Consider the following 26,988-nt stretch of genomic DNA (forward strand, 5'->3'; position numbering starts at 1 on the left):
AAATTACATGCATGGAAGGAGTTCGAGTCTATGGCATAATGAAGTTCTTGACAGAGACGCTAGTGCTAGGACTTAATGAGAATTTGTTGTATGTTGCTAGAGTCAATGTTGAATGGAGAAATGTTGTCATAGAACAAGGGATGGAAGAATCAACAAAACTCTTTAAGGAGATGGATTGAATCAAAGATATCATGACCAATGAGATCAGGTGTATTGACATCAGGTTAATGGAAAATGAAGAAAGGCTCGACCAGAAAGCAGAGCACATAATTGAGTCTATTAAAGAAAAGATGAATATTATGAAAGAGATTAAACACATCACAATAAAAGACTTTCAAGGATATCTAGAGTGGATTTGATGTTAATTATCTGTAGGGATCCCCTTGAAACACATGAAAAGAAAGTTGAGTAGACAAAGAAATATGGAGACAATGTATAGAGCATATATGAGTGCCAGATCAGTAGATACTAGCAAAATTCGCGGTAGCCAACAAGGAATGGAAGGAAGCACGTGGAACCATGACCATTCAAGGACAACATGCAGAATCCTCTGTTCTAGATCAAGATGTCAACTAGATCACAAGTTACCTCGAAAATCAATAGCCAATGAAGGCTAATTTTGATATAGTTTTTGTTTAGTTATGTTATAAAACTTTTCTTTTGATAAGGAGGTTTCTTAGAGTTATCCTTGATCACAACCTCGAAAATCAATAGCCAATGAAGGCTAGTTTGATATAGTTATGTTATAAGACTTTTCTTTTGATAAGGAATCCAATGTGAGTTAGTTTTAATAAATGAATGAGCCCTGCGGGCTATAGAAGTTTAATTTTAAGACTATGTGAGAGTTGGTATTTTGGTTTCAGAAAAGATATATGTCAAGTTACTTTCAATACTGTTTTATCACTGTTAAAGACTTCATCATAAATCTGGAATTAGTTGGCTTCATATATTAGATTATTGTGGTTCTTGTATCATATGGTTTTTGAATGCATGTATTTAGTTTCAGTTGGAATTGTACATGCTATAGTAATTTGTGCTTTGCTATTAATATTCTTAGTTTGATTTATATTTTAATAAAAAATCTTTGTGGCCGATCAAGCTGTTGCACTTTTATAGCTTATTGTCGGTGAAATAAACTTGTACCTGTGGCATTCCTTTCATGTTAATGATGGAATGTTAATGCCTTTCGGTACTTTTTGGTAAAAAGTATTAATTCAAATTATTCTTTTATAATAAGAGTTGAATGAGTAATCATTTTTGAGGAAGCTACACCCTTAAATGTAGAGAGCCTAGCTTCGGGAAACTAGCTCAACAATTAGTGATAGATTTTCTCATGTAAAGTGGGTGTAGAGTCAAGTTATAACCAATTGTTTAAAGTTTTAAACCAAGGAAAATCTGTTTACTAATAAATTTTTGGCAACTCTATTAGGGACGCCATTGAACAAGCCATTGGGAGAATATTGTACAATGATATGCAATGGTTTTACCTCTCAAAGATTTATTTCTTGTCTTGCAACCTAACTTGGGGTTCCAAGACACCTAGGAAGACATAATATCAATTTTAAATGCATTGGCATGGAAGTGCAAGACAAACCATCAGTAATACTGACAAGTGAACCAAGTGGTGGAAGTTGATGAAATGTCCCCTTTTCTGATTTGATATGGTATTTCACACCTCTAATCAGATTTTCAAAATCAAACAACTAATATCCCAAAGATCCACCAAATTTCTCAAGAAACCCCAAATCGGGTATGCCAGAAATTGTGCCAAAAGCTTCACAGCTTCACCTATTATTAATAAATCTGAAAGTGGAAATTTTTACAGAAAATTCAGCAGCATAACAGCCTACAAAATGACATTTCCAGATCCGTATAGCCTTTACACAACAGTTCTCAAATGTAGGACAAAAACTATGCTCATCGGGCTCCCGAAATTAACACAAAAATGCCCGAAAACACCACAAAACACTAATAATCTATCTCAGAAGTTTAATCACATCCCAATACATATATTCAGCTCTATTTTAATAGCTCAAAGTCTGAAATACAGCAGCAACCAAAACTGATATGAAATGCTCAACTGAAAACACCAAACTCATGCAAAAAACACACCCAAAAACCCACAAATCTACACTGTTCAGCACAAAGGCAAACTCTGTATGAGCATGCACATGGAATGGCTTCAAACTCCCGTCCTTAGCCTTCTTGGAAACCTGCAAACTCCCGTTCTTGGGTCTCCCTGGAAACCTGTAAACTCCCGTTCTTGGGTCTCCTTCTCCACAGGTTTGGCAACCTCTGAAGAATAACAAAGAATGAGCAAAAATCAAGTTCTGGAATGAGCCCAAAATGCCTCCAAACCCCTTAAAAGAGGGCATAACTGTAACTCACGTCCAAGAGAGGTTAATGAAACTTATTTTAATAATAATTTTCATTTATTAGTCCAACGGTTTCCAAAGATTAACCCCCTTTTTCCGAAACTTCACTTTCTTGGGCCTGCCTGCCTTAGCAAAGATTTTCTTTTTTAATTATTTGAAAAGGGGACATGACAGTTGAAGAAGAATTCAATGAGTTGAAGGGGGTTGTCCACTGGACAGGAAGCGACAATAGTTGAGATAATAGCCAAGTTGCCTAGGGAAGACAAACTAAACCTAGTCCAACAACTGAACCCTAAGAACCAAAACCAATAAACTAGTCGAGAGGAGATACACCGGAGGTGATTGGGAAAAGGGCCTAGCAAATGAAGATTTTGAAGCACTCAAGAAGCTGTGATTTACCCAGAAATCCCAACTAGGAGAATGAAGACAATCTAGTAGCACACCTTCCTCACCTCTAGGAAAAGCACCTTCCCTTGTTGTTTCTCAAGCCCTGATCTTACCAGGATCCCTTATCCCCTCTCATATTAATGTTTAGCCTTTGAACATTGTATTACTTATAATGGCCTTCAATACTGCTTGTGTAATTGTAGCGCCCACCGAAGATGTGGCAACCCAATTATTTGTTCAAACATTGACAAATGTTGTCGTAGATTGGTTTCATCACCTCCCAAATGCATCAATCACTGATTGGAATAGTATGAGAATGACATTTGAGGCACATTTCAAAGTCACAAACGACGAACACCCCCTCCTCCTCTAGTTAACTCAATTGAAGAAAGAGATCCACGAGCCTATGCAAGAGTTCGTCACCAAGTTCAACAAATTTTTGTATAAGATCCCAACCACCCAAAGACCTAACATTGAGAACAGGAAAGGGTTCTTCTTGAATGTTATGCCAGTTGATATAAGCTTTCACCTTAGGCATGGAAGAGTAGCAACTTAAGATGCAACTCAACTGCTAGCTATTGAAAGATGATCTCATAACAGCTGGGAATTGGAAAAAGATATGCTCAAGCCTCTGCTTCCAACTCCACGGACACATTAGTTCAAAGACTTGTAAATAATATGATAACAGTTGCCTAAGGCGACAATCCCATATCAAGATATTCCTTGAAAGTATCCCAATCAAGGAGTAGGGACTTTTGGGGGACAGTTCAATTTGCATCCTGCTAGATTGTTGATTGAACCTTAAACTGGGAATACAAAAATTATGTGCATATTTCCTTTGACTGATGAACATGATGACACTAGCTTCCTTGAAATGGTTTGGTATAGGAAAATGGAAGCAAACAAGGAAATGGTAGAAGAATTGCTGATAAATGAAGAATCCTTTGGAGGACCTGGCGACTCCGTGAGTTATTACCTAGAATATCAGTCAGATTCTAAAAGTGGTGGCGGCATTTCGATTACTCTTGAGGAGCTTTCTTGTTTAGTCCTCATGAGAAGTCAACATGGAAAAGCCTTTGTTTGCACATCATCTGCCGCACCTCCTCAGAAGGGTAAAGAACCATTGAACCAAACTAGCACCAATTCAAGGGCCCAGGCTAGTTCAGTACCTGAAGTTCAAATATTTAAAAGATCAAAACCTGAACTTGTCTTTGACATGTAAAAGTTTTGTAAATCATCAAAAATTCAAATGTCCCTTGATGACTACACAAAACTCAATCCCAGTGAGTTGGATAAGCTGGTAGATTATGTTAAAGGTCCATCCTCTAGAGTTGACTTTCACCAAGTAAACAATGTATCATCCCTCAAAGTGCCTTTAGCCTTAGGAATAAGTCAATAGGTAAGTATGAACCATAGATTTTGTTGGAGACCTTGACGTTCACCATCCGAGCTAAAGACAAACTTGAACCATTCTATGTATCATTGTTCATTCATGGTCATAAGTTGAATAACTGTATTATTGATTCTGGGGCTTCAAACAATATAATGCCATCATTTGTACCTAAGGCATTGGGTGTCCCCTTGACAAAGACCTTAGAAAAATGCTGTTCTATGGAGTGTAAACAAGTCCCTTTATTCAAACAAATTAAAGATGCTCAAGTGTCGTTGGCTGCATTTCTCGACAAGAGGTTAAAATTGACTATCCTTGTAGCTGATATACCCACTTGTTATGGTATGTCATTTATTAGAACGAGACTTGTGGGATGGAATCAAAATGGATTGGTCCCAAGCCACGATTCCAATTGGTAATCAAAAGGTCATCTTGCAACCTGAAACTAAGTCTAGATACACGATATGCCTATCCAAAGATCGTAGGTCCCATATCCTATAGCAAGAATCTAACTTTGCTAACTATGTAATTATGCTTGAAGATGATATTGCAGATTCAAAAATTTCATGTAAAGATGGATTGTGGGTCATGGATTTTGATGGTAGTTGTTCAACAACTAGTTCAAGAGTAGTAATAGTATTGATATCTCCTAGCGGGGAGAAATTAGCGTTCACCTTTAAGTTAGATTTCAAGAACACCAACAGTACGACCGAGTACAAAGCATCGTTACTTCGATTATAAGAAGCGAAAAGAAAGGATATCAAGTTGCTAAAGGCTCAAGGGGATGCAAAGCTCATTGTCAAACAAGTCAAAAACCTTTTTGCAATGAAGAACGAGAGGTTTGAAACACTACAGGAATAGAGTGTGGGATGAACTTGAAGGCTTTGAAGCATTCACAATTGAAGTTGTGTCTAGGGAGTTCAATTCAAGGGCAAATGCATTGGTGGGGTCAACTTCTTCACTCATTCCTCATCCTGATTTTGAGAATGACCTCCACATCATTGAACTTGTTCAGAGACCTAGGGTACTGAACAATTCCAAGTCATGGAAATTTTTTAGTGATGATGCCCATATAAATGTGTTCTTGCAAGGTATGGAGAAGTTTGCTTCTAGTTTCTTTGAAGGTTGAAATTCAAAATGTTATGAATTTTGTCTTGACAAGGAGATTTAAAATGCTGAACAAGTCATTTAGCTAAAAGGAAATTGTATCCTTAAGGCCTTGTAGCTCTAGAAATGCTTTTTGATTGAAGGGATTGCTTCATTAGTCAATTGACTGAACAAGAGAAAATTCAGTCTAGTGATTACGAAAATGTGAATATTGGTGATACTTGAAGTTTGTGAACTTGGGTGTTTGTTGTAGTTTAGAGGAGAAGGTGAGATTCCTGAAGCCGTTGAAAAAATTTAAAGATGTTTTCGCTGGTCTTATGAAGACTTAAAAAACTTCAGACAAGGCCAGTTTCAACACTACTTACCACTGAAGCCTAGAGCTACTCCTTTTTGGTAGAAATTAAGGAATAACAACCTGACGGTGGCAGATGATATTTTTCGAGAAGTAGACAAAATGCATAAAACTCACATAATCTATCCCATACACTATTCCACCTAGGTAGCAAACACTGTACTAGTCCGAAAGAAGAATCGAGAGATCCCTATATGTGTAGACTTTCGGAATTTTAATCAGGCCAATCTGAAAGATAACCATGCATTACCCATGATGGATCATATCATGTAGACAATAGCCAGGTCTGAAATGATGTCCTTGTTTGATGGGTTCTCAAGTTATAATCAAATTAGTGTAGCATTTGAGGATCAACATAAAACAACCTTTACTACTCTATGGGGAACGTTTGCATACAATAGAATGCCTTTCGGTTTGATAAATGTAGGGGCTACCTTCCAACATGCAATGAAATCCTCATTTGGCAATCTAATCAATAAGATACTTGTAATCTATCTGGATGACATGACCGTGTTTTAAAAAAGGAGAAAGAATCATTTGCAAGATTTGAGAGCAGTCCTCTAGAGGTGAAGAGACCATGGAATATCACTCAACCCTAAGAAGTTTGTGTTTTCTATGAGCGAAGGAAAATTACTTGGGCACTTGGCGTGATGGATGAATGTAGATCTCATTCCTTGATTGCAAACTCCTTTGCTTGGCCTCAAATAAGGGAACAAAGCTAGATCTATGGAAGGAGATGCCTTCATTGATTAATGGAATGAAGACTTAAAATACATAATGTCCCTTGATGACATTCCTTGCATTTGAATGCTTGATTGCTTGAATGCTTGATGATGGATGCCTTCGCTAATGGATGCTTGCTTGCACTTGAATGGATATGATGCTTCTTGATAATGGATTGTTTGCCTTATAATGAGAGGAGTGGATGCCTTTTTATACACATTTTGCGGCTCAAATTTCGTCGAGGTTGACTGCAATAAAAAACCATGGAAGAAAATCCCGCCATCAGGCTTCAGGCAAAACGTGGGCCCAAAAACCTAGGGACAAGTCGAATAGTTTACTTGTCCCCAAAGACAAGTGGATAGGTTGACTTATCCTATGACTTTTTGGCACAAAATCCTAGGGAATGTTGGGGGAAGCGATAAGGAATAGAGGGAAAAACTACTAGTTGCTAGGAGATCAGAGCAATTCCTAAAATCTGAAAATGAATCCATGGGTCCTAGGTAGAAAATGAATTACAGAATTGGATGGAAGATGGGAAATTGTATATAGAAATTAGAGCTACCCTCGACTTTAAGCAAGATTGAAGGGGGAGGGCTTATATTTGAATGAAGTATGCATTTAACTGCAATATTAGGTCCTAGCATTATAAATGCACTAAAGAAGACACAAACTAGTCAAAAAATGAGCACAAGTTAGGTGCTAAATTTTTAGGATGATACAATATCCGTATCCGTGACCATGCAACTTTATGTGCCAATTAAGAAATCATGTAAGATGATGACTCAGGCGATTATTATTCCCTTCCAAATAATGTTTATCAGAAAACACAGAGTTTTGTCCTCTCGGAAGTCCCTTCCATCTGACCCTTGAGAGTTTTTCTGAATTATGTTTGTAATTTTTCTCCTTGCCTCATCTTTGGAGGATCTCTAGCAACTTCTTGATAGCTTGGCCTCTTTTTGTGACACTGGGCAACTTTTGGTCAACTTGGGTAAATCCTGGGTGGTGGTCTTCAGTTGCTTGAAGACCTCTCACCTTCAATTCTTTTAGGAGTTGAGATTGAGATTTCCTCTTCGTACATGTATTTGGGTATCAAATTTTCTAGCCCTTGCCTTAGTATGAGACTTGCCATGCAACCCCAGGTCAATAAGGGGTATGTTCCCCTTGCCCTATAGGAGAGAGTGCATTCGCTATCACATGCAGGATGTCACGTCCAAGATGGCTCTCTTGGACACCTTGATGAGGCTGAGGGTTCTTTACGATTTGATGGTGTGGGGGTCCTTTTTATTAGATTTGGACTTGGCTTCAGCTGAGAGGGTCCAGGCCCTCCTTAGGCACATTATGAGCTGCCACTAGTGTACTCCCCTTAGTACCATTTTGCTTGAGTTTGGGGCTCATCCTTTTAGGCTTGGGATCATTTTTTGATCTGATCTGGTTCCTTCATTATCTTTGGTGTTATGCAGAGTTGAGTGAGGGATGGTACAAGTATTGCTTTTTGGCTTAGTCCTTCAAGGCAATTGTTGAGACCATAGTTCCAAGAATCACAGCGATTCATGCGATTCACGCGATTCGGCGATTCGATTCAAGCCAAACGATTTTTTGTGAATCGGTGAATCGAATCAGCGATAAAGGGTTTATGAAATAAGTTACTCACTAAATTTCAAGGGTTTTTTAAATTTTCCGATTCATGGCCGATTCGATTCCGATTCATGGCCGATTCATGATTTGATTCGGCCTTGCCAATTTCGATCCGATTCTGATTCTTGTTACTTTGGTTGAGACTAACTCCATGGGTCGGGCCCATGACTGGTATCCGCAAGCTACTACTCTTTAAAGGATTGTGGGGATCGACATTTACCACTTCCCTCTCTTCTAGTATTCTCCGAACGCCGCTGCTCATCTCCTTCATCCTCGGCAAGAGCTGAATAGACATGTTAGGATGGACATTTACAAACAATATAACTTACCACTTGTGTCAACTCCTCCGAGGGTCTATGACCGAAGATGGCCTTTTACTCTAAAGAGTTTATGGATATCCAAGATGGGTTCATTTTGCACCCCTCATACCTTTCTTGGTGTTGGATTGACTCACTCCACATTTCCTTAGGTTCTTTTAGGGTGGGGTCTCATCGGCTCCATATGCAAACTAGCCACCACATTGATGGAGAGGACCAAATCTTCCATCTTTGTGACTTGGGGGAGACTGAGACCAAGGCACTTTTTACTTTCCTTTCCCCATTTATTATGAGATTAGAGGGAGGTTTATTGCCTTTTTAGGGGATGCTGGTCTCTCTCAGCCTTCTTCGGTTACACTGATCAATGGTGTCTAGCTCTCTATCTTCAAGATTCCGTGGGGCTTCGGGACCATACCCTACATGTTTAGTCCACCTCGAGATAAAACCACTACTCGTCTCATCACCTCCTTTTTCTCGGTGACCTCTCCTGCCCAATGTAGCAAGCAGTTACTTGGAGACCCTCCCACTGAGCACATCAGATTGATGAGGCTCTGTAGGAATTATACGTGGTAGCAGCTCACCACCACCAGTTGTACTTTGAGACGACACAAGACCTCTTTTGTTGAGTCACATCCTTTGGGTTTTGCTATCTTCTCCGAGGTGGAGGGCAGCGAGCTTGTGGCTGGCTGCTGCTTCCACCACTTGTTCATTGTTCTGCTTTTCCCGGGACACTGTTTGGTGCTCCTATTGTTGGCTGGTCCCTTTTGTTGTCCCGGGACTGCTTGTCTGACATTAATAAATTTATCTTTATCTTTATCTAAAAAAAGTGATTGCATTTTCTATTGAAACATCTCAATTTTACTGTTTATAAGCTGGTAGTCATGTTTTGGAAATATTTTACGATTAGCTGTATTTTATTGATGCTTTGTCATTTTGTGCAATTTAATTAGTTCAGTAATAAAGCAGTGATACTACATCATCACAGAGCTTTCTGTTTGTTGCTTCAAACCATTATGCTCTCCCAATTGTTTCTGTCATATGTGACCCATAGAGTACAGTTGTACTGAACTTGGGTGGTATTCCTTTCCAGGTAATGTGCCAAAACAACTCTCAGGAGATGCAAATGACTTGTCAATAATGGGAAGGGATGAAGCACAAAGAAGATATGAACTGTATGCAAAGCATTTATTGAGAATTATATAGGGTTATTTTTCTTAGAGTGGTTTTAGTGAAGCTTAGAGGTAATTATATCTTATGCTAGATATCTTACCATTGCGGTAATTTTTCCTTATGCTAGTTATCTTACCGTTGTAATTTTTTCCTATGCTAGATATCTTGCCATTGTTTGTGTCATACAGTATGATGGGTTGACTTATTTTCTTTGTTCTGGTGTAGTCTTTCTGAACTGCATAGTCGCCTAATAATCCTTATTGCAAAACCTAGACGGCAACTATTTACTCATAATGCTTCAAGTGGTGGACTGGTCTCAGAAGCAAATAATGATAATGAAGGAAGGACTAGACGCAAGTTGCGAGATTTTGGGCAATCTCAGTCAGATTTAGCAAACCATTCAATTTCTGGACAAGCAAGGTTTAGATCATCAGTAGATGGTAAATTAGGACGGAAGCGGAAGAAAATTAGGGATAGCTTGGATATTTCTGTTCATGCATGGGCTCAATGTGAAGTACCTGCAGGTAAACGTGCATTATAGTACTGTTCTCTGCTTCTTATTTTTGACATTTACTTTAAACATCCAGGCAGAAGTTTTCTTCTTCTAATAATTCTTTTGTATTTTCAAGTGTGTTTCCAGAACCAATCTGTAATTAGAAAAGTATGTACCAATTATTGTACTAGTTGGGGATTATGCTTAAGGAATGGTTAAAAACTTAAAGGTGCAAGAATTTTATACCCCTATTTGACACCGAATTATTGACTCAATTTTAATTGCTATTAGTAATTCAAACTGCTACTTTAATTTGTCCCACACAAAAGGGGACAGCATTAAGAATAACTCTCTTTAGATTGAAAGGGGATGCTTTCTTGTGAACACGCACAAGATGGTGTGAGTTGAAAATGGAGATTTTGTATACACAACTAGAAAATTCATAACAACAACTAGTGCAATGTATAGCTTGCACAATAAAATAATACGCACAAAACCATAATATTTTAAAAAACCTTTAACCATGCTTGAACAACAATTTCAGTGACATCTAGGTATAAAATTATAATTGGTTCCATTCTTTATCAGTGCTTACAATGCTTATGTGCTGTCTGAAAGCTTTGAATTTTAGTATTTTAACAATTTAGGAAATCTAGGAACTGGACCAAGCTAAAAATCTGCATTGATGTTTTGGACAATTTATAAAAAAAAATCTGTGCATATCAGCAAACCATATCGTTATTTTTATTTTATCAATAAAACATCTTTTCCACTAGCAATAGTTGTGTTTTCCTCTTTCATCTTGCAAACTTGTGTTTTCAAAAGTTTGGTCAAAACTCCTGACACTGTCCAAGTAGCTCTTTGAGCATTGTCCGCTTTAATAATTCCTGTTTGGAACCCTTTATGGTGCACAAGAAGGACCTCTTTGGATCTATGTTGCATTGTGTTTCCAGGATGGTGATGGTGGGATGATAGGGGACACATTTTGGGGATGTTAGTCCAAGTGTCATTTCTCGGGGACGATCAAGGAGCACGATATTATATATTGTAATGTCCCCTTTTTTGGGACATTATAATTCTGTGTTACTGGCTCACTTCACTTGGGTTTCGGGGGCCAAAAGGTTCTTTACGGGTGCAGTTCAAAGTTTGGCCTAGACATTTCCAGTTTCAGACCCATCCGAGCAGTTTTGGCAGGTTGTTTGAATACTTACTATTTTTAGTAAGTAAATTGAGTTCAGTATTCTTGATATCCTAGTGTTGGTTTGGAAGCATCTCGCCGAGAGCTTTACAACGAGCTATTGAACGTGCTTATCCGAGTTCATTTGATCAATTATTTCAATGCCTAATGATTAAATGGTTTATTAACTAAGTGACTATTAAAGTTCATTTAACTTGTCTTTTTATTTTTAAAAAAGGTACTATGTTCACTTAAGTGACTAAAGGACAAAAAATGTTCTTTATCCCACATTGCTTAAAAGAGTGTGCATCACATTGGAAAAAGTGATAAAGGTACAACAAGCTCCACATGGGAAGTTATGAAGATTATAATATTTAAAACAAATATTAATCTGGGAGTTGGAAACAGTTGCTGGTTATTTCTTTGAAGACGCAAACCCTTGAAGAAGCATTTGAAGGTTGGACACAAACCTAGCCTTCTTATAGGTTTTATCTACATTTGCCAATCTGACTGTTTTTACTATTTATAAGATTGGATCATTTGGATAGTTGCATATTATTGTATTGCTGTTGTATAATACAGTAACGCATTCGGTGGTTAATTGTGTTAATTCTTGGTTTATATATGTACTTTTTGATTATTGGAGGAATAAACAAACTTTTTAAAGTTTCCTTGTATACAAATCTGTGGGTTACAAATCGGTTAAAGTCCTAGAGTTTATATCAAATTTTGGTTTTCTGTGCGGTTTAAAATTTGCACTTTAGTATCAAGGTTTTTTTGGGAAAATATCCAGAAAGGGACATTACAGTGGTATCAGAGCTGGTTTTCTTGCCAACCTGTGAAATCATATCAGCAAATAAAGTACAGAAGGGAAAAATACACAAGAAGTTTACGAAATCAATACACTTCATATTCTGGTTGCTTTAATGTGACTGGTCTGAACTCTGAGGACAAAACCCCTCGAGTTTAGTTTGCAGGGAAGATTGGACGTCACCCCGATCTTGGTCTTTGAAGAAATATACCCTACAGGCAGAAATCAGCAAATGAAGAGGGACTACAAGTAAGTTGGTTTCTTCTACAGTGAATTCGTATTGCAGCATTCAGGGTATAAGGACTTGAGCAGTGTTATAGTCAGCAGTGGATATATGATTTAGACATGAAGCCATAGGTGGAGGAGCTTACTAGTCTGCTACACTCTTTACCTTAAGCGGATATTATATGGTCATATTTCCAACACAGGTTGAGAGTATTCCAAGGTAGACCTACGTTAAACTTGGGGAAGTGTGGAAGGGGGGCGTTGCCAGTCGGAAGCATTAGTTGTGATGACCAACGCAGTAGGAGCTGTGATTCACATGGTGAGCTCGACAATGGCATGAAATCTTAGACATGTGGCTGAGTAAACACTCCACGGGTGGAGCTGTCGCCATTGTTAACTCCTGAGTTATAAGTTCGGATGCCTCTGATATTAGTTTGAGCGGGAATAAGGAGATTGTATGGTCGTGTGCGGGAGTAGACCAAGTACAGGCAAGAGATAGGTTGCTGGTGAAGTTCTTACAAGGGCGTGATTTTACGGCAGTCCCCTAGCTGTGAATGACACAATTCTGGGGTCAGGCAGAAGGCTTAGAAGACTCGGTTACCACCTACAGCAGCAATTCGTGGTAACAGGCTCATATAGGAAAGGATACGTGTCTACTTTGCTCACTCCGCAGGGAACTGCGCGAGATGAAATTTGCTTGGCAGGGGCACTCTTATCATACACTGGCCGTGACTTGAACATTTCACTCCACTCTTGGCTGTCGGTTATCTTTATAGGCAAGCTACTGACGGGGTAACACTTAGGAAAGCCGGGGAGACTTGAATTTGGTATCGGGTTTGTTACTGCAGTCAACACCGTCTGACATCTCCAAAACTCAGGTTTGATACTTCCATTCCTCCGTTCATTGTGAAAGTGCCAGATGTAGGAGCAAACATTCTTAGTGACGGGTCGAGTATGGGAAGAAGTGAGGTGGAACTAGTCCACCATTTGGGATATTCTCCAATCTAACTTGATATTAGATGTCACGTCTATACGAGGGAAAGTCTTTTACGGGTGTGATTTTGGACGGACAATAACAATCCGCAACTTGAAGACACGACACCAGGGAAGGAATACATAGAGTAGGAGGTTATTGACAACACCGTTGTGAGACTCCATTTCTACCTAGCTCTATCCTGCTTCCTTTGCCGCGGAAACATAGTAACCAGTAGAACAATCGGGTGAGATTGTATTTTTCCTCTGGCACAGTTTTGGGTCTGTTGCGGGTGTCACAACCATTGTTACAGTCAGCAAGCAAGTTGTCTTTCACATGGGTCGGGTATCATTCCAAGGACACGTTCGAGTCCCAGTTGTTGCAAACAGTCGGGTTGTCCTCTTCACATCAGTTATCTCAACAGTTCCAGTCGGGGGGTGTGACCAGCATTTGGACAAAGGCCAAGATTCTTATCATTGTTTGTTGAGATAAATATCTAACAACTCCATTTCATTTTAGTGACATCTACAAGGGCAGCAAATTAGATTAATTGCAGATTGCGAGATTTAAGAAAGGTTTGTGTATGGGATTCTTGGTAGCTGTGGCTCATTAAGAAACATGAACAGTCATTCTAGAGGCAGCATTTTAATTAGAGGGTCTGTGTTTAATAGCGGGAATATGGGTGCCTACATTGAACATTACAAGCAGTGACGCCAAGTAATTCTCCATTTCTAGAGGCTGTGACTTATTTGGAGGCTTGCAGCAATTGGTAGTATGCAAACTATTTGGTTCAATGCTTTCCCTGTAGCTATTCATATCAATTCACATTGAATCTCTAGTATTTGATTCAAAAAAAAAACAATGGAATAGATTGTTTTGAATGTATCTCTTCAGAAGGATTAGAGATTGTATGTTAACTGTTTGACGAAATATCCCAGTCACAGTTCAGAATTAATTACAGTGGTAATATAACATTCTGAAAGTCTATATTCAGCTTCAAGGTGCAGTTTGCAAAAGTAAGCCTACAGATTGAACATATGAAACAGGATTGGGTTCATCTTAGGCACACGAAAAGCTACATGGCAGGGGAAGTGGGATGAGACTTCCAATTCGATATTAAAATCGAATTAAGGAGACTGCACGATGATTATATCAAACTCCCGTCAAAGCTTCAAAAATAATTTCCTTTCATTGATTATGTGGACCTCCAGCTAGAGCTGCAAAACAAGACAGATTTGGTAAGAAACAAATACTATGAATTGTCTCGAGATCACCTTGCAGAGGATAGTTACAAAAATTTGCATAGGGAAGATACCAATCAACTTGATAATAGTACGGATAATATGCAAAATACTAATAATGGCACAAGTTTACTAACAGGTAATGGGGAGACATAAATATCTTATGGCGCTGTTTACACTAGTCCTTCTGATGAGCATGTTGATGGCCCAGATAGAAGAGTTGACCAACCCGCCAACATTGGCAACTCCCCATTCTATTTAGACATGGAAAAATCCAACATCTTATTTGGCTACATGGAAATTAGCTTGGATAAATTTTACGGTGATAATAAGCTGGAAATTATGTCAAATTTTGAGGAGGAGCAAATAGACCGCAATGTTGGTAGGATGGATGATATAGCACGCGTTGAGTTAGTGGACATATCTGAAAATGTTGTTCTCCTAGGTGATAAAAAATCAAAAAATTCTATGGAGAGCAGCCCACTTGTGTTTGAAAGAGATGGTCAAAAACTATTATCACTCCTTGATTTATTGGATATGTTTTTGGTCAAAGAGGACAAGATTGTCCAAGTGTTGACAAGAATGGACGATTCTTCCAAATTGGTTGAGGATCTCATGCGGAAGGTTGTGATAGAGGAGAAACATGGTAGTGTATGTGGTGTCACAAGTCCTCTCTTACATACTATTTTTGAAACCTTGAAAATGATAAAATATGATTACTTGCAATTATTAATGGATAGAGATCTAGCCATAAAATTTGGAAAGGACAAGGAGAATGAGGTAGATGAGCTATGCCTCCAATTGAGCTGAACGCATTACTCCATCCACAAAGCTGAAAATCAAACGAGTGGGGAAGCCACTCATGAAGAAGATAACTAGGGTTCAAGGGCACAACAAATCACGCAAATCATTGAAGGAATTCATAAAGTGGGTAGATGTGAAGGCAAACAATGTGATTCAATCATGTATTCCCCGTTTTAGACTTTCTATGGTGAGAAAAATTCTATGGATCAACAAGTTAACGAGTCTGAAAATTTCGATTCTTATGACAGCAGCTGTACATTTTCACAGGAACACATGGTTAGTGATACAACAAGTGAGGATAATTCAGAGATTTCAATTAATGGTGAACCATCCTTTTTTGAAGACTTTGACATAAGTGAGAGTACTTATGGTGGAGCAGGAAGCTCAGATTTATCCTTAGCGTGCTCTGAGGGAATTTTCAGCTTACCTAGAGTTTTATCACCTAGCTCTTATGAGATAGCCACAACCTACTTGTTGATTGGTGATTTTTCTTGTTGGTATATTTCCTGTAATGATCCCATCTTTTGGCCTTCACGTTCTTTTAGCAGTTGACCAAGTGTGTGTGCGTTAGCCTTGTTCTACATGGTCCCGAGGGCTAACGAAGGGTTTAATGGGATCCTGGAGTGTTTTGGCCTAGTCATTTCCAATTTGGGCCAAAACGAAGTTGATTTACTCAGTTTCAGGCATACTTACTATTTTTAGTAAGTCGGCAGGACACAGTGCAGGTCAATTTTGGTGATTGGATTCGATACTCCTCGGTGAGAGCTTTCCGATGAGCTATCACTCGCATTATTCGGAGTCCGATTGCTAATACATTTTAATGCCTGAAGTTTTATTAAAGTAACGTCTAATTTAATTGTAAAATATTAAAGTGTTACTTTAATATTTATTTTATGGTGATGTGTACCCAAGGGAGACATAAGGGGTATTTTAATATATGTTTTATATAGTACACATCTTTTATCCCACATTGCCCATATGAGTTGAGCGGACCCTTGGAAATAGAATAAAAGGAAGCATTTGTGGCTTTATTAGACAGGTTGAATATGAGAAGAAATTGGTGTGTGAGTTGCAGCTTTGTTTTTGGCATTTGAGGACGTCTATCCTCTCTTGTAACATTCTAGACGTCATTCCCTTGGGGTTTGGCCTTTGGAATTCTTTCTTATTGGCTTCATTATCAAGCAGTTTAGTTGCATTTCCGGCTACAGGCAGATTTGATATTTTGCTCATATCTTCTTCACTACTTGTCCGACGCTTATGCCGCTTGGAGGGAATGGTATTATGAAGGTAGTGGACTGATTGGAGGACAAAGTATTGTAGCAGCAAGTTCGTAAGCATGGGCTGGAGTATTATGACAATATTGCTGAAGTAATTAGTGAGTTGATAAATCTGCTATGTATTTGATTTTATGAATTCTGAAAATAACATTTTATTAGCAGCAGTTCATTTCCACTTTGCATATCATTGTAGTTGCTTTCTTGTTTATGTTGTATGATACCAATTCCATGCACGAAACACAACAAACAATAAATGTTTGATTTCCGGAATTATAAGGGGTTTAAAACATTAAACTGAGAAATAAGAAGTTGAATGCAAACTGTTTGACATAATTCCTTTCAGCAATTTGGTTTAGTTTTTTGGGACATCCAGGGGTGCCCATTACATTTCCGCTATCAATGATTTGCTTATGTATGTTGGTAATATATTCGTTGATTCTATTTGGCCTTCAAGAGTCAATGAGTTATTTGCAGATGAGTAGGGAGATCACACATTACCCTACATTCCACATGAGGTGTCTACATTTTTTATTCAGTGGGATATTGAAGACAGTGTTAGCACTCATGATGTTGGTGATTCGCCAACTGCTCTTTCCTTTACTCGAGATCATGTGGATTGGGTAATCGGGGATCCAATTGTTAATAATATCTTACATTTGGCGGATTATGCTGTGTTGTTACACAGTCACATGATTATGATCTATGTGTTTCAGCCTTCTGATACATCAGAGTTCCAAAGATTAGGATTACTCCATTTTCACTAGGGTGATATGATGGTGGAGTCAGATTTGTCGGATCTATCATTGTCATCGATACAAATATTACAGGAGTGGTAGAGTGGTGCAGTAGTACATATATTATAGGAGCTGGTCAGGGGTATCTCAAACAGTGCAGGAGTTCTCACTTGGGATCCAGGTGGAGCATCCTTATGTATTGCTTTTTATCGGGGAGCTTGTTGGAGAGTTTGGTTGCTATCATCTTGGGGTGGATATTGGTATATTGTCGAGCTCCCATCTTCACTTGATAGTAGAGACTCGCAGAGTCACTCATGGAGTGAGGCATTCATGCTGATTGAGGGTATTGGCACATAGGGCAGCAGCACATGGCAGTTGGTGTCCCTTTATGGTGAGACTTGGGATCCTGGCATTTAGTTATTTGACATATCGATTCTTGTTGTACTATTTCACCATTCTAGAATTGGGAAGATGCATGTCGGATTACATCGGCTGAGGAGTAAAATCTCGTTCTTAAGGCGAGTATGGGATCCTGACATTTGGTTTTTGCAGGTACGAGCAGATTGCTTGAGGGCAAGCAATCTTTGAGAAGGGAGGCTTTGTAATGTCCCCTTTTTTTGGGACATTATAATTCTGTGTTGCCGGCTCACTTCACCTAGGTTTCGGGGGCGAAAAGGTTCTTTACAGGTGCAGTTCGAAGTTTGGCTTAGACATTTCCAGTTTCAGATCCATCAGAGCAATTTTGGTAGGTTGTTCGGATACTTACTATTTTTAGTAAGTAAACTAAGCTCAGTATTCTTGATATCCCAGTGTTGGTTTGAAAGCGTCTCGCCAAGATTTTTCCAACGAGCTATTGAACGTGCTTATTCGAGTTTGTTTGATCAGTTATTTTAATGCCTGATGATTAAATTGTTTAATGACTACTAAGTGACTATTAAAGTTCATTTAACTTGTCACTTTATTTTTAAAAAAGGTACTATGTTCACTTAAGTGACTAAACGAAAAAAAAGGTTCTTTATCCCACATTGCTTAAAAGAGCGTGCATCACATTGGGAAAAGTGATAAAGGTACAACAAGCTCCACATGGGAAGTTATGAAGATTATAATATTTAAAACAAATATTAATCTGGGAGCTGGAAATAGTTGCTGGTTATTTCTTCAAGGACACAAACCCTTTAAGAAGCATTTGAAGGTTGGACGCAAACCTAGCCTTCTTATAGGTTTTATCCACATTTGCCAATCTGACTATTTTTACTGTTTATAAGATTGGATCATTTGGATAGTTGCATGTTATTGTATTGCTATTGTATAATACAGTAACGCATTTGGTGGTTAATTGTGTTAATTTCTGGTTTATATATGTACTTTTTGATTATTGGAGGAAGTAACAAACTTTTTTGAATTTCCTTGTATGCAAATCTGCAGGTGACAAATCGGTTAAAGTCCTGGAATTTGTATCAAATTTTGGTTTTCTGTCCGGTTTAAAATCTGCACTTTAATATCAAGGTTTTTTTGGGAAAATATCCGGAAAGGGATATTGCATATACGTATAGGGATACTCAAATTTCTGCAAGTTTTATTATCCACGATATCAAAATTTAGACATAATGTATTGAATTCAATATTAAAATTAATTGGCATGAATTTCCTTGTTAATTTCTGCCAAAATCTGTTTTCTTTTATGTAATTAATACAAGTTTTGATCTCTTGCCTTCTAAGACCTGTTACACCAAATAGAGAATGTATGCATCATGTTTTTCATTCTACTCCTTGGACATTCAAGCTGCCTAAGAGAACAATGACTTCTTTTTGGTTCTCTAAAATTTGGTTTTACTATTGTAGGATTTCTGATATTAAATGTAAATCATGTATCTGACAAAGTGTAAATTAACTAATAAGTGATTATTAGGGCACATGTGTAGGCATCTATTTTTGTCTCATCAAGGGAGTAAGGTCACTCTAATGCTAATTTGTGAATCGATTTGTACTTACGATTATTACTTTCTAAGTTTTCTATTCTATTTGAAGTTTTTTATTTAGGGATTTACTCATCAAATTTAGCAAAATAACATGATAATTATTTATGGTTTCCAAAATAGGCCGTGTAATATACTGCTGGTTTGTTGGAAAGTCTACAATGAATACATCACCTTTCATTGTTTTCTATGCTGATTTCTTTTGTCACTGCTGTTGCCTTTGCTGTCCACCAATTCATTCACATGTCAAAACAATAAACACATTCACACCACAAACATGACAATTATTTTAGCATTTGGGATTCTTGGACATGCTCGAGATAGTTGAGGGATTTCTCAGATGCCCATGTCTATCTTGGGGATTTCCAAATGTTGCATTGACATTCCACCCTTTCAATACATGTCTTGGGGAAGTTCCAACATTTCCAAAAAAAATGGGGGTGGCTAGAGGATACCCTTTATCATAACACCATCTTGGAAACTCCATTTTAGACAAGGTGTCTAGTTTTAGAGGCTGACATAGTTTTGTATACTTTTTATGTTTTGAAAATTTGCACAAAAACACTTTGGAGCACACTTGGGACTTTTTGGGTGCTTTTTATGTTAATGTTTTTGACAAAACACACATGGAACTCACTTTTGGACATTTTGGCTTCCTTTTATATTTTGAAGTTTTTGGACAAATAACATGTGGAGTTTTAAATAGTCATTATTTGACTTAAAAGTACTTTTGTCCAAAAGGTACAGAAAGGAGCATCAAATGGCCACTTTTTCACATAGAACTACTTTTTGGCATGGAGCATCACATTAACATTTTTTTTGTGCAAACAACTTTTTTTGCCAATGCCTCTTGTGTTGCCTCCAAAGTGCTTGATACTAGTTTATAATACATTATACATTTTGTGCTCCTTTTTCACCCAAGGTTAAGTTCTTTGTCTCATCTAATGTGATGGCAAATACATGGATTAGAGATTGAAAGTATGACATTGATGAGCTTGACAATAATGGATTTGACAATGAATCGCAAGACAATAAATGTTTTTTTTTGTCTTGAAAAATGATTCAAAATACACAATTTTATATTCGTACAACATAAACCAAAAGCTTGAGAGTTCAAAGAGTAATTCAATCAAGAAATCGTTTTGGTTAATGTTCATGTGCGATATTGTGTGATTTTGAAATGATGAACTATAAAAAATTAAAATCCTTCCTAGCTAAGAGGGAGTGTTCAGTTAGATTGGTTCGATCTAAAATACATTATTGTTACTGGTAAATCATCATTTCTTATATATACTTATCCATGTTAAATAATATTAATGTATATAATATATATATTATATTGTATATAATATAATATATATATTGTTATACATATAATTATTATTTATGTTAATATAATATTATTAAATGATGATTACACATAGAGACATGTCTCTTCATGAAACATGTCTCCTCTCATATTTATATGAGATCCAAATCTGCATTTGGAACACATCAATTACAATAGCCATTGTAGTACATTTGCAAAAAACGATCCATGTTACTCAACAGAACACACAATAATAACATGAATCAAAGACAATAGGCACAAATTGCAGTCAAAGCTTCTAATATTCTCTATCAAAATTGCTTCCAGTCAAAGCTTCGAATCCAATTGTTTCTTTTATTCACTTTTCTCCCAAATTGGTACTACACCATCAAAGTTAAGCTTGGACAAGTTTGGTAGAGCTTTCTTGCATACAATAAAGATGATTTTTACAATGAGCGGGCACTCCTTTATATAAGCAAATGAGCTGATAAAAAGATGGAAGAAAAAGTGGGAGCAACTCAATCAACTTTGACCTGGTCAAACTAACAAGAGAAATTATTGGATTACACGTCACAAGGACATGTAAATCGTATTACATGTAATTACACATTTTGATGTAATACATCCTCTTCATCTACAAACTTGGAAACTAAAGGAAGAAGATGAAAGAGAATTAAAACTGTTGATTTTGAATGAATCAATCCTATAAATTGTCGGCAAAGGCCTTGTACTTGATGATGCAATCCTGGATGATAATAGGATCAGGAGTTCCTGTATTTCGTGCTATTGTATTCACCTTAATAATCATGTTGTTGCTTCTTTTGATAGCCTCTGACTCTCTTTGATAAATTGTCTGTTATCATTTGAAATCTTGATGTGATCAAGCTTTTTCTCGTTCAAGTTGTTATGAATTCTCCTTTGTAGGTCAACACAAATTGGAGTGTCTGACACTTTGAAAACCTTCTTGAAGGTGTTTGGATATAAACTTGAAACAATTTTCTATTAGCACTTTTAACATTTTATTATTATTTTTAAGCAAAGTGCTTGGGGCATTCCCACACGAACTCAAGTTCACAGACAACCATTGGGAAAATGAAGACCAAATGAATAACAACTTTTTTGATTCGAAGCACGCCTTCTTTACAGGATGCCTTCACTCTTTATAGAAATTTTGGCATATCTTGATTTGCTGCAACATGAAAGTTTCAATGAGATTGAATCGATCATTCAAAGATATGGATTTTAACTCCATGAGAATATTGGCAAAATGGATTTCTGAGGAACAATATATTTGGAGTATTGATTAGATACTCATGGAAGATATGCAATGAATTGGATGTGATATGGAAAGTACATGCGGAGGGCTAAAATGGGACTTAGGAAGATTGATGACATGTAAATGCCTATTGGAAAATGACGAGTTCTTATAAAGATGCCGTGAGGAGGCGTATGGGAATGCGTGCAAATGATAACTTTTGACTTTTAAAGTGACCTTTAGTCAAAAATAGGTTCTCTGGATGTCATTACACAAAGTGAATTACATGTAAAATGAAAATGCAATTGGGTTCGGAGGATGGAAATGTATGTAAATGGGAATGAAGGATGAGATTGCATGCAACTGTGGATGGAGGGTGATATTACACATAATCTCATGTGGAGAATGAGATGCAGTGTGTCATGACGTGGAAAGTGGAATTACATGTAATTGCTCTTCAAGCGTAATTGCATATGAAAGGAATGGATGCAATGTGCCTTGACATGTAATGAAAAATATGGAATGCAATGATGCACTTGCACGAAGAGGTGGAAGGTAGAGTGAAGTGAAATGTGCTTAGGTTCTTGGGAAAGAACTTGCAATTTCTTCCAAATGAAGAAAAATGAGAAAGCAATCAAACAAACAACAAAAACACATACCTATGGTCTTAAACTCACACATGTCAACAAGCAAGTTGCTATAAAATGCAAATTCGAATTTGGAGTTTGGAGAAATTCCAAAAGTGTGAAAATGGGAGTTTTCATCATATTTAAAGGCAAAATGCAGTTTTCATGGCATATATATGGACAAGGGTGCAACTTAAAGCTAAAATATGCATGGAAATAGAAAGATAAACATGAATTGATGAGCAAGTTTGAAAAAGTCCACTTAGAGATCAAAGAGCCAAAATAGCAAGAATCATAGACTTGGAAGACCAATTCTCCTCCAAATCCGGATTCTCAAACAATAATTTGACTTCTTCCATGGTTGCATTCAACAAATTTTAACGAGCAATGAAGCATTGAATTTGATGTGAGAATGCCAAAAATGTGGTCTCCAAAGACAATAACATGCATTAAAATTCAAAAACGACCTCTATTGATCCAAATGTATGGGCTGGAAATGCCATTTTTTGAGTTTTTTAAAACAAAAATGTGCCCTTTTCACTCAAAAATCTGGGTTGTTTTTGCAAAAATGTGGCCAAAAAATGCTTGTAAATTGATAGTTTTGGACTTGTGAATGCAAAAGTGTCTTCCCCAAATGAATATACATGGACCCAAATGCAAAAACATGACTTCAAAATGCATAAAAGTGGATAAAAATCCCAATTTTCTACTCATTTTTAGCAAAAGTGTGATTCATAAAAGGAATGAAATGAAGCTTTTTTGACATCTAAAGGCAAAAATGTGTTCTTCAATAGCATATATATGGATTGAAACCTCAAAACGACTTCTATTTGAGCCAAAAAGTGATCAAAACTGCCCCCACAAAAACGTGTCACAAAAATGCAAAAATCTGGGTCATTTATGTTTTGGATATGCAAAATCATGACCCCCAAATGCCTGTATATGCATTAAAACTCAAAAACGCCCCTTTTGTGATGGATTTCAAGCCATTATATGGGAAGATCTAAGCATTTTTGATGAAAAATGTGTTCTTAGAGGAGGAAAACAAGAATTTTTTTGCCCTTGAATCTTCAATTTCGGGTTCTATGAGGGCATATGTATTAAATGCAAATCACACCTTTGGGAAGAGATTGCATATTTTAAAATATGCATAAGAGTCTCCCCATTCAAATCGCACCTTTTGAATGCAAGTGCATGTTTTAAAAACACATGTAATGGAGTCCATAAGCAAAATCACACCTTTTGGATGCATATGCACGTAGTAAAATCTGCTCACAAATGACTTTTAGTGAAAAAACACACCATTTGGGGGTCACTGCTTGTTTTAAAAACACTCAAATATCCATATCTCACCTTTTGGGAGTCATTGCATATTTAAAAACACATGTAATGACATGTTTATGTGTTTTTAAAATTGCCTTTTCATTCAAAAACGCACCTTTTGGATGCAAGTGCATATTTTGATGCAAATGTGCTTGTAGAAATGCTATGCACAACTTAAGTGATGAATTAAACACATGTCGATTTAATTTTTGATGAAATATTACTTAAATGGGTCATAAATAATATTAATACTATATATATAAATATTTAATATGCAAATATCATTCAAAAAGTAATATTTATTAAGAAGTTCGAATTAAAATTCAAAAATTAAATCAAACTATATAGTTAATATAGTCACTTATGTGAAAAATTAAAAAGCAACTCAACTTAAAAATATAACATAAAGTGCTCTATAGTTACTTTAAGTGAAAAAGTAAAAGGATAAAGTAACTTAAAAACGTAACATAAAGTGAATTTATGTTATATTTTTCAAAAAGTGAATGATAACTTCAAAATATAATATGATATTTTTAATTTGTGCAGTTGCATTTCGAAATGGTCATAGCTTTTGATTGCTAACTCCAATCAAGCCCTAAGATAGACCGAATCAAAGGGAAAACCAAAAGCAATAACTTGAGCACCACCAAAGGACCAAAAGCTAACAAACACACTCAAAAATGAGATAAAGGACGTTGAAGGCTTAAAAAATTAAGCATAGGCTCAACAAACAAAAAAACTAAAAAGACTTGACAAAAACCTTCAGTAAAAGGATTTATTATATCAATTGGAATTGATTGGTTGATCAATACTAACCAATTAAATAATGAATTAAATTTAGTGAAATACGAAACTAAGTTGAAAAAGTTTCGTATTGTTAATTACATTTTGTGGTGACAAAATGTAGGACAATAGGCCCCACTGGATCATGATACTATTAATAATTTGAGGAAGAAGTTATGAATTCACTGTAGGGGTCCCTATGATGTTAATCTGATTGTCCTATGAAGCCTTAGGGAAAAAATAGGATGATGGAGTGGTGTTATGATGATAAGGACAATTTTGATCCCACAGGGCAGCAAGCTGATTATGAGTAGGATGAGCACAGGGTTGCTGATGATGAGGTTGAGGTGGATGGTTCTAACCTCAAGGTTGCTTATCATGCTAGTATGAGGAAAGAGGGGCTTTCAGGATGCATGGGCTCATAGCAAGACATCGTGTGATTGCTTTGTTTGACATTGGAGCCACTCATAATTTTATTGATGCCCGTTTAGTTACTAGGAGCAATATGTAGACTGGAGATTTTGAGAGTTTACAGGTACAAGTGGCTGATGGTTACACCTTGAGGTGTAACAAGATGATTTCAGATCTTCTAGTTAAGCTTATATATATGCCTTTAAGGCGTATTTTTATGTGGTAGACATGGGTGGTACTGATATACTCCTTGGCATGGCATGGCTACATACTCTTAAAGACATCTACTTGAGCACCAAAAAGATGGAGATGAGATTCATCAAGGATGGGTAGTGACAAGTCCTTAAAGCTTGTAAGAATGAAGAGCTTAAGCAGATATCTCTTGGATGCATGCAACATCTAGTATGCCATGAGGATTTTATAGATTGGGTAGTTGAGTGCAAGATCATACCTACTCCAAAGAGTTTCGATGAGCGAGATTATCACCTAGATATTCAACAGTTGAAAACTAAAAACTCTTAGGTGTTTACTGATTTACCTCTTGGTAGACCTTTGGACAGAGGGATTAAGCATATCATAGAGTTGGAGGAGGGCACTAAGCTCATCATGATCACACCCTATCAGCATCCAAAGCGGCTTAAGGATGAGATTGAGAAGACCATACATGAGCTGCTTGACATGGGGCACATTAGGCCTAGTAAGTCCCCATTTGCTTCTTCAGTTGTATTGGTGAAGAAGAAGGATGGTACTCTGTAGATGTGTATAGACTACCGGATGTTGAATACAAAGACTATTAAGAATCGACACCCGATACCACAAATTGATGCGCTCATTGATGTTGCATGGGGCAAAGTTTTTCTCAAAGATTAATTTGAGATTGGGATATCACCAGATTCAAGTTAGAGAGTAGGATATATGAAGACTACATTCAAGTGTCACAGCGGACATTTTGAGTTTTTGGTCATGCCTTTTGGCTTGACGAATGCTCCTGCTACTTTTTGGTCTACTTTGAACACAGTGTTTCACAGTCAGCTCTAGAGATTTGTGTTGGTATTATTTGACAACATCTTTATTTATAGCAAGACTTGGGATAACCATGTTGCTCATTTGGATACAATTTTGGATATTCTTGATAAGGTTTCCTTGTATGCCAAGGAGTCCAAGTGTGCTCTTGGTATGACAATTTAGTTATATACTTGGGATATATCATCAGTGCTGGTGGAGTTCGCATGGATCTTGATAAGATTCGTGCTATTGTGGAGTGGCATACACCTGAGAACCTTGACGCAACTAGGAGAGTTCATTGGTCTTTGGGCTTTTTACCATAGATTTGTGGTAGGTCTCTCTCGACATGTGGCTCCCCTTACAAATTTCACTCGTAAGGATGCTTTCCAATAGACTGCTCAGGCACAGGAGTGCTTTGGAAAGTTTAAGTCTATCATGACTTTGTGCCTTGTGTTAGCTTTACCAAGTTTCTTTAGACCCTTTGATTTGCATTGTGATGCTTCTGGAGAGGGTGTTGGCGTTGTTCTATCCTAGAATCGACATTTCATAGCCTTTGAGAGCAAGAAGTTATGGGGACCAGAGAGATCGTTTAGTGTCTATGATAAGGAGATGTTGGCCATCATGTATGCTTTGGCCAAATTTAGGCAGTATTTAGTGGGCATCAAATTTTGCATTAAGGCTGATCATAATAGCTTGAGTCATTTTCTTGGATAGAGGGACTTGAACGAGAGGCAACAAAAGTGGGTCAGCAAGCTATTGTCATATGATTTTGACGTTTCCTACATTTAAGGGACACAAAATGTTATTGCAATTGCTCTTTCAAGTAGACCTCACTTATGTGTAGTTACCAAGATTGCTGATGACTGGAGACACTTGATTATTGTTGAGTATGCTAGGGATCAGTGGGCTTCAGACATTATTGATGGTAGTATTCAGAATAGTAGTTATTCTCTTGCAGATGAGTTGATCATCTACAAGGGAAGGATATATTTGATTCCAGGGTCAGGTGTTCGTGATATTATTCTTTGAGCATTCCATGATTCTCCTATGGTCGGTCATCCGGGGTTCTTCAAGACATATAGACAAGTATAGGCTAGGTTTTCTTGGAA

The 26,988-nt window shown here is 37.2% G+C and overlaps 1 protein-coding gene across 1 annotated transcript in view; it reads left to right on the top strand.

The window, feature by feature from the left end:
• LOC149533001 (ribonucleoside-diphosphate reductase subunit beta) overlaps positions 1–26,988 on the top strand; it is a 184,462-nt gene that overhangs the window by 33,684 nt on the left and 123,790 nt on the right. Inside the window, exons 5-6 of the mRNA XM_089807580.1 lie at positions 9,377–9,458; positions 9,682–9,980. Coding sequence (XP_089663706.1) covers positions 9,377–9,458; positions 9,682–9,980 — 381 coding nt within the window. The remainder of the gene's footprint in view (positions 1–9,376; positions 9,459–9,681; positions 9,981–26,988) is intronic.

This window comes from Cupressus sempervirens, chromosome 10 (assembly GCF_028749045.1).
Source record: "Cupressus sempervirens isolate cs-2001-9-10 chromosome 10, ASM2874904v1, whole genome shotgun sequence".
Taxonomy (NCBI): Eukaryota; Viridiplantae; Streptophyta; class Pinopsida; order Cupressales; family Cupressaceae; genus Cupressus; species Cupressus sempervirens.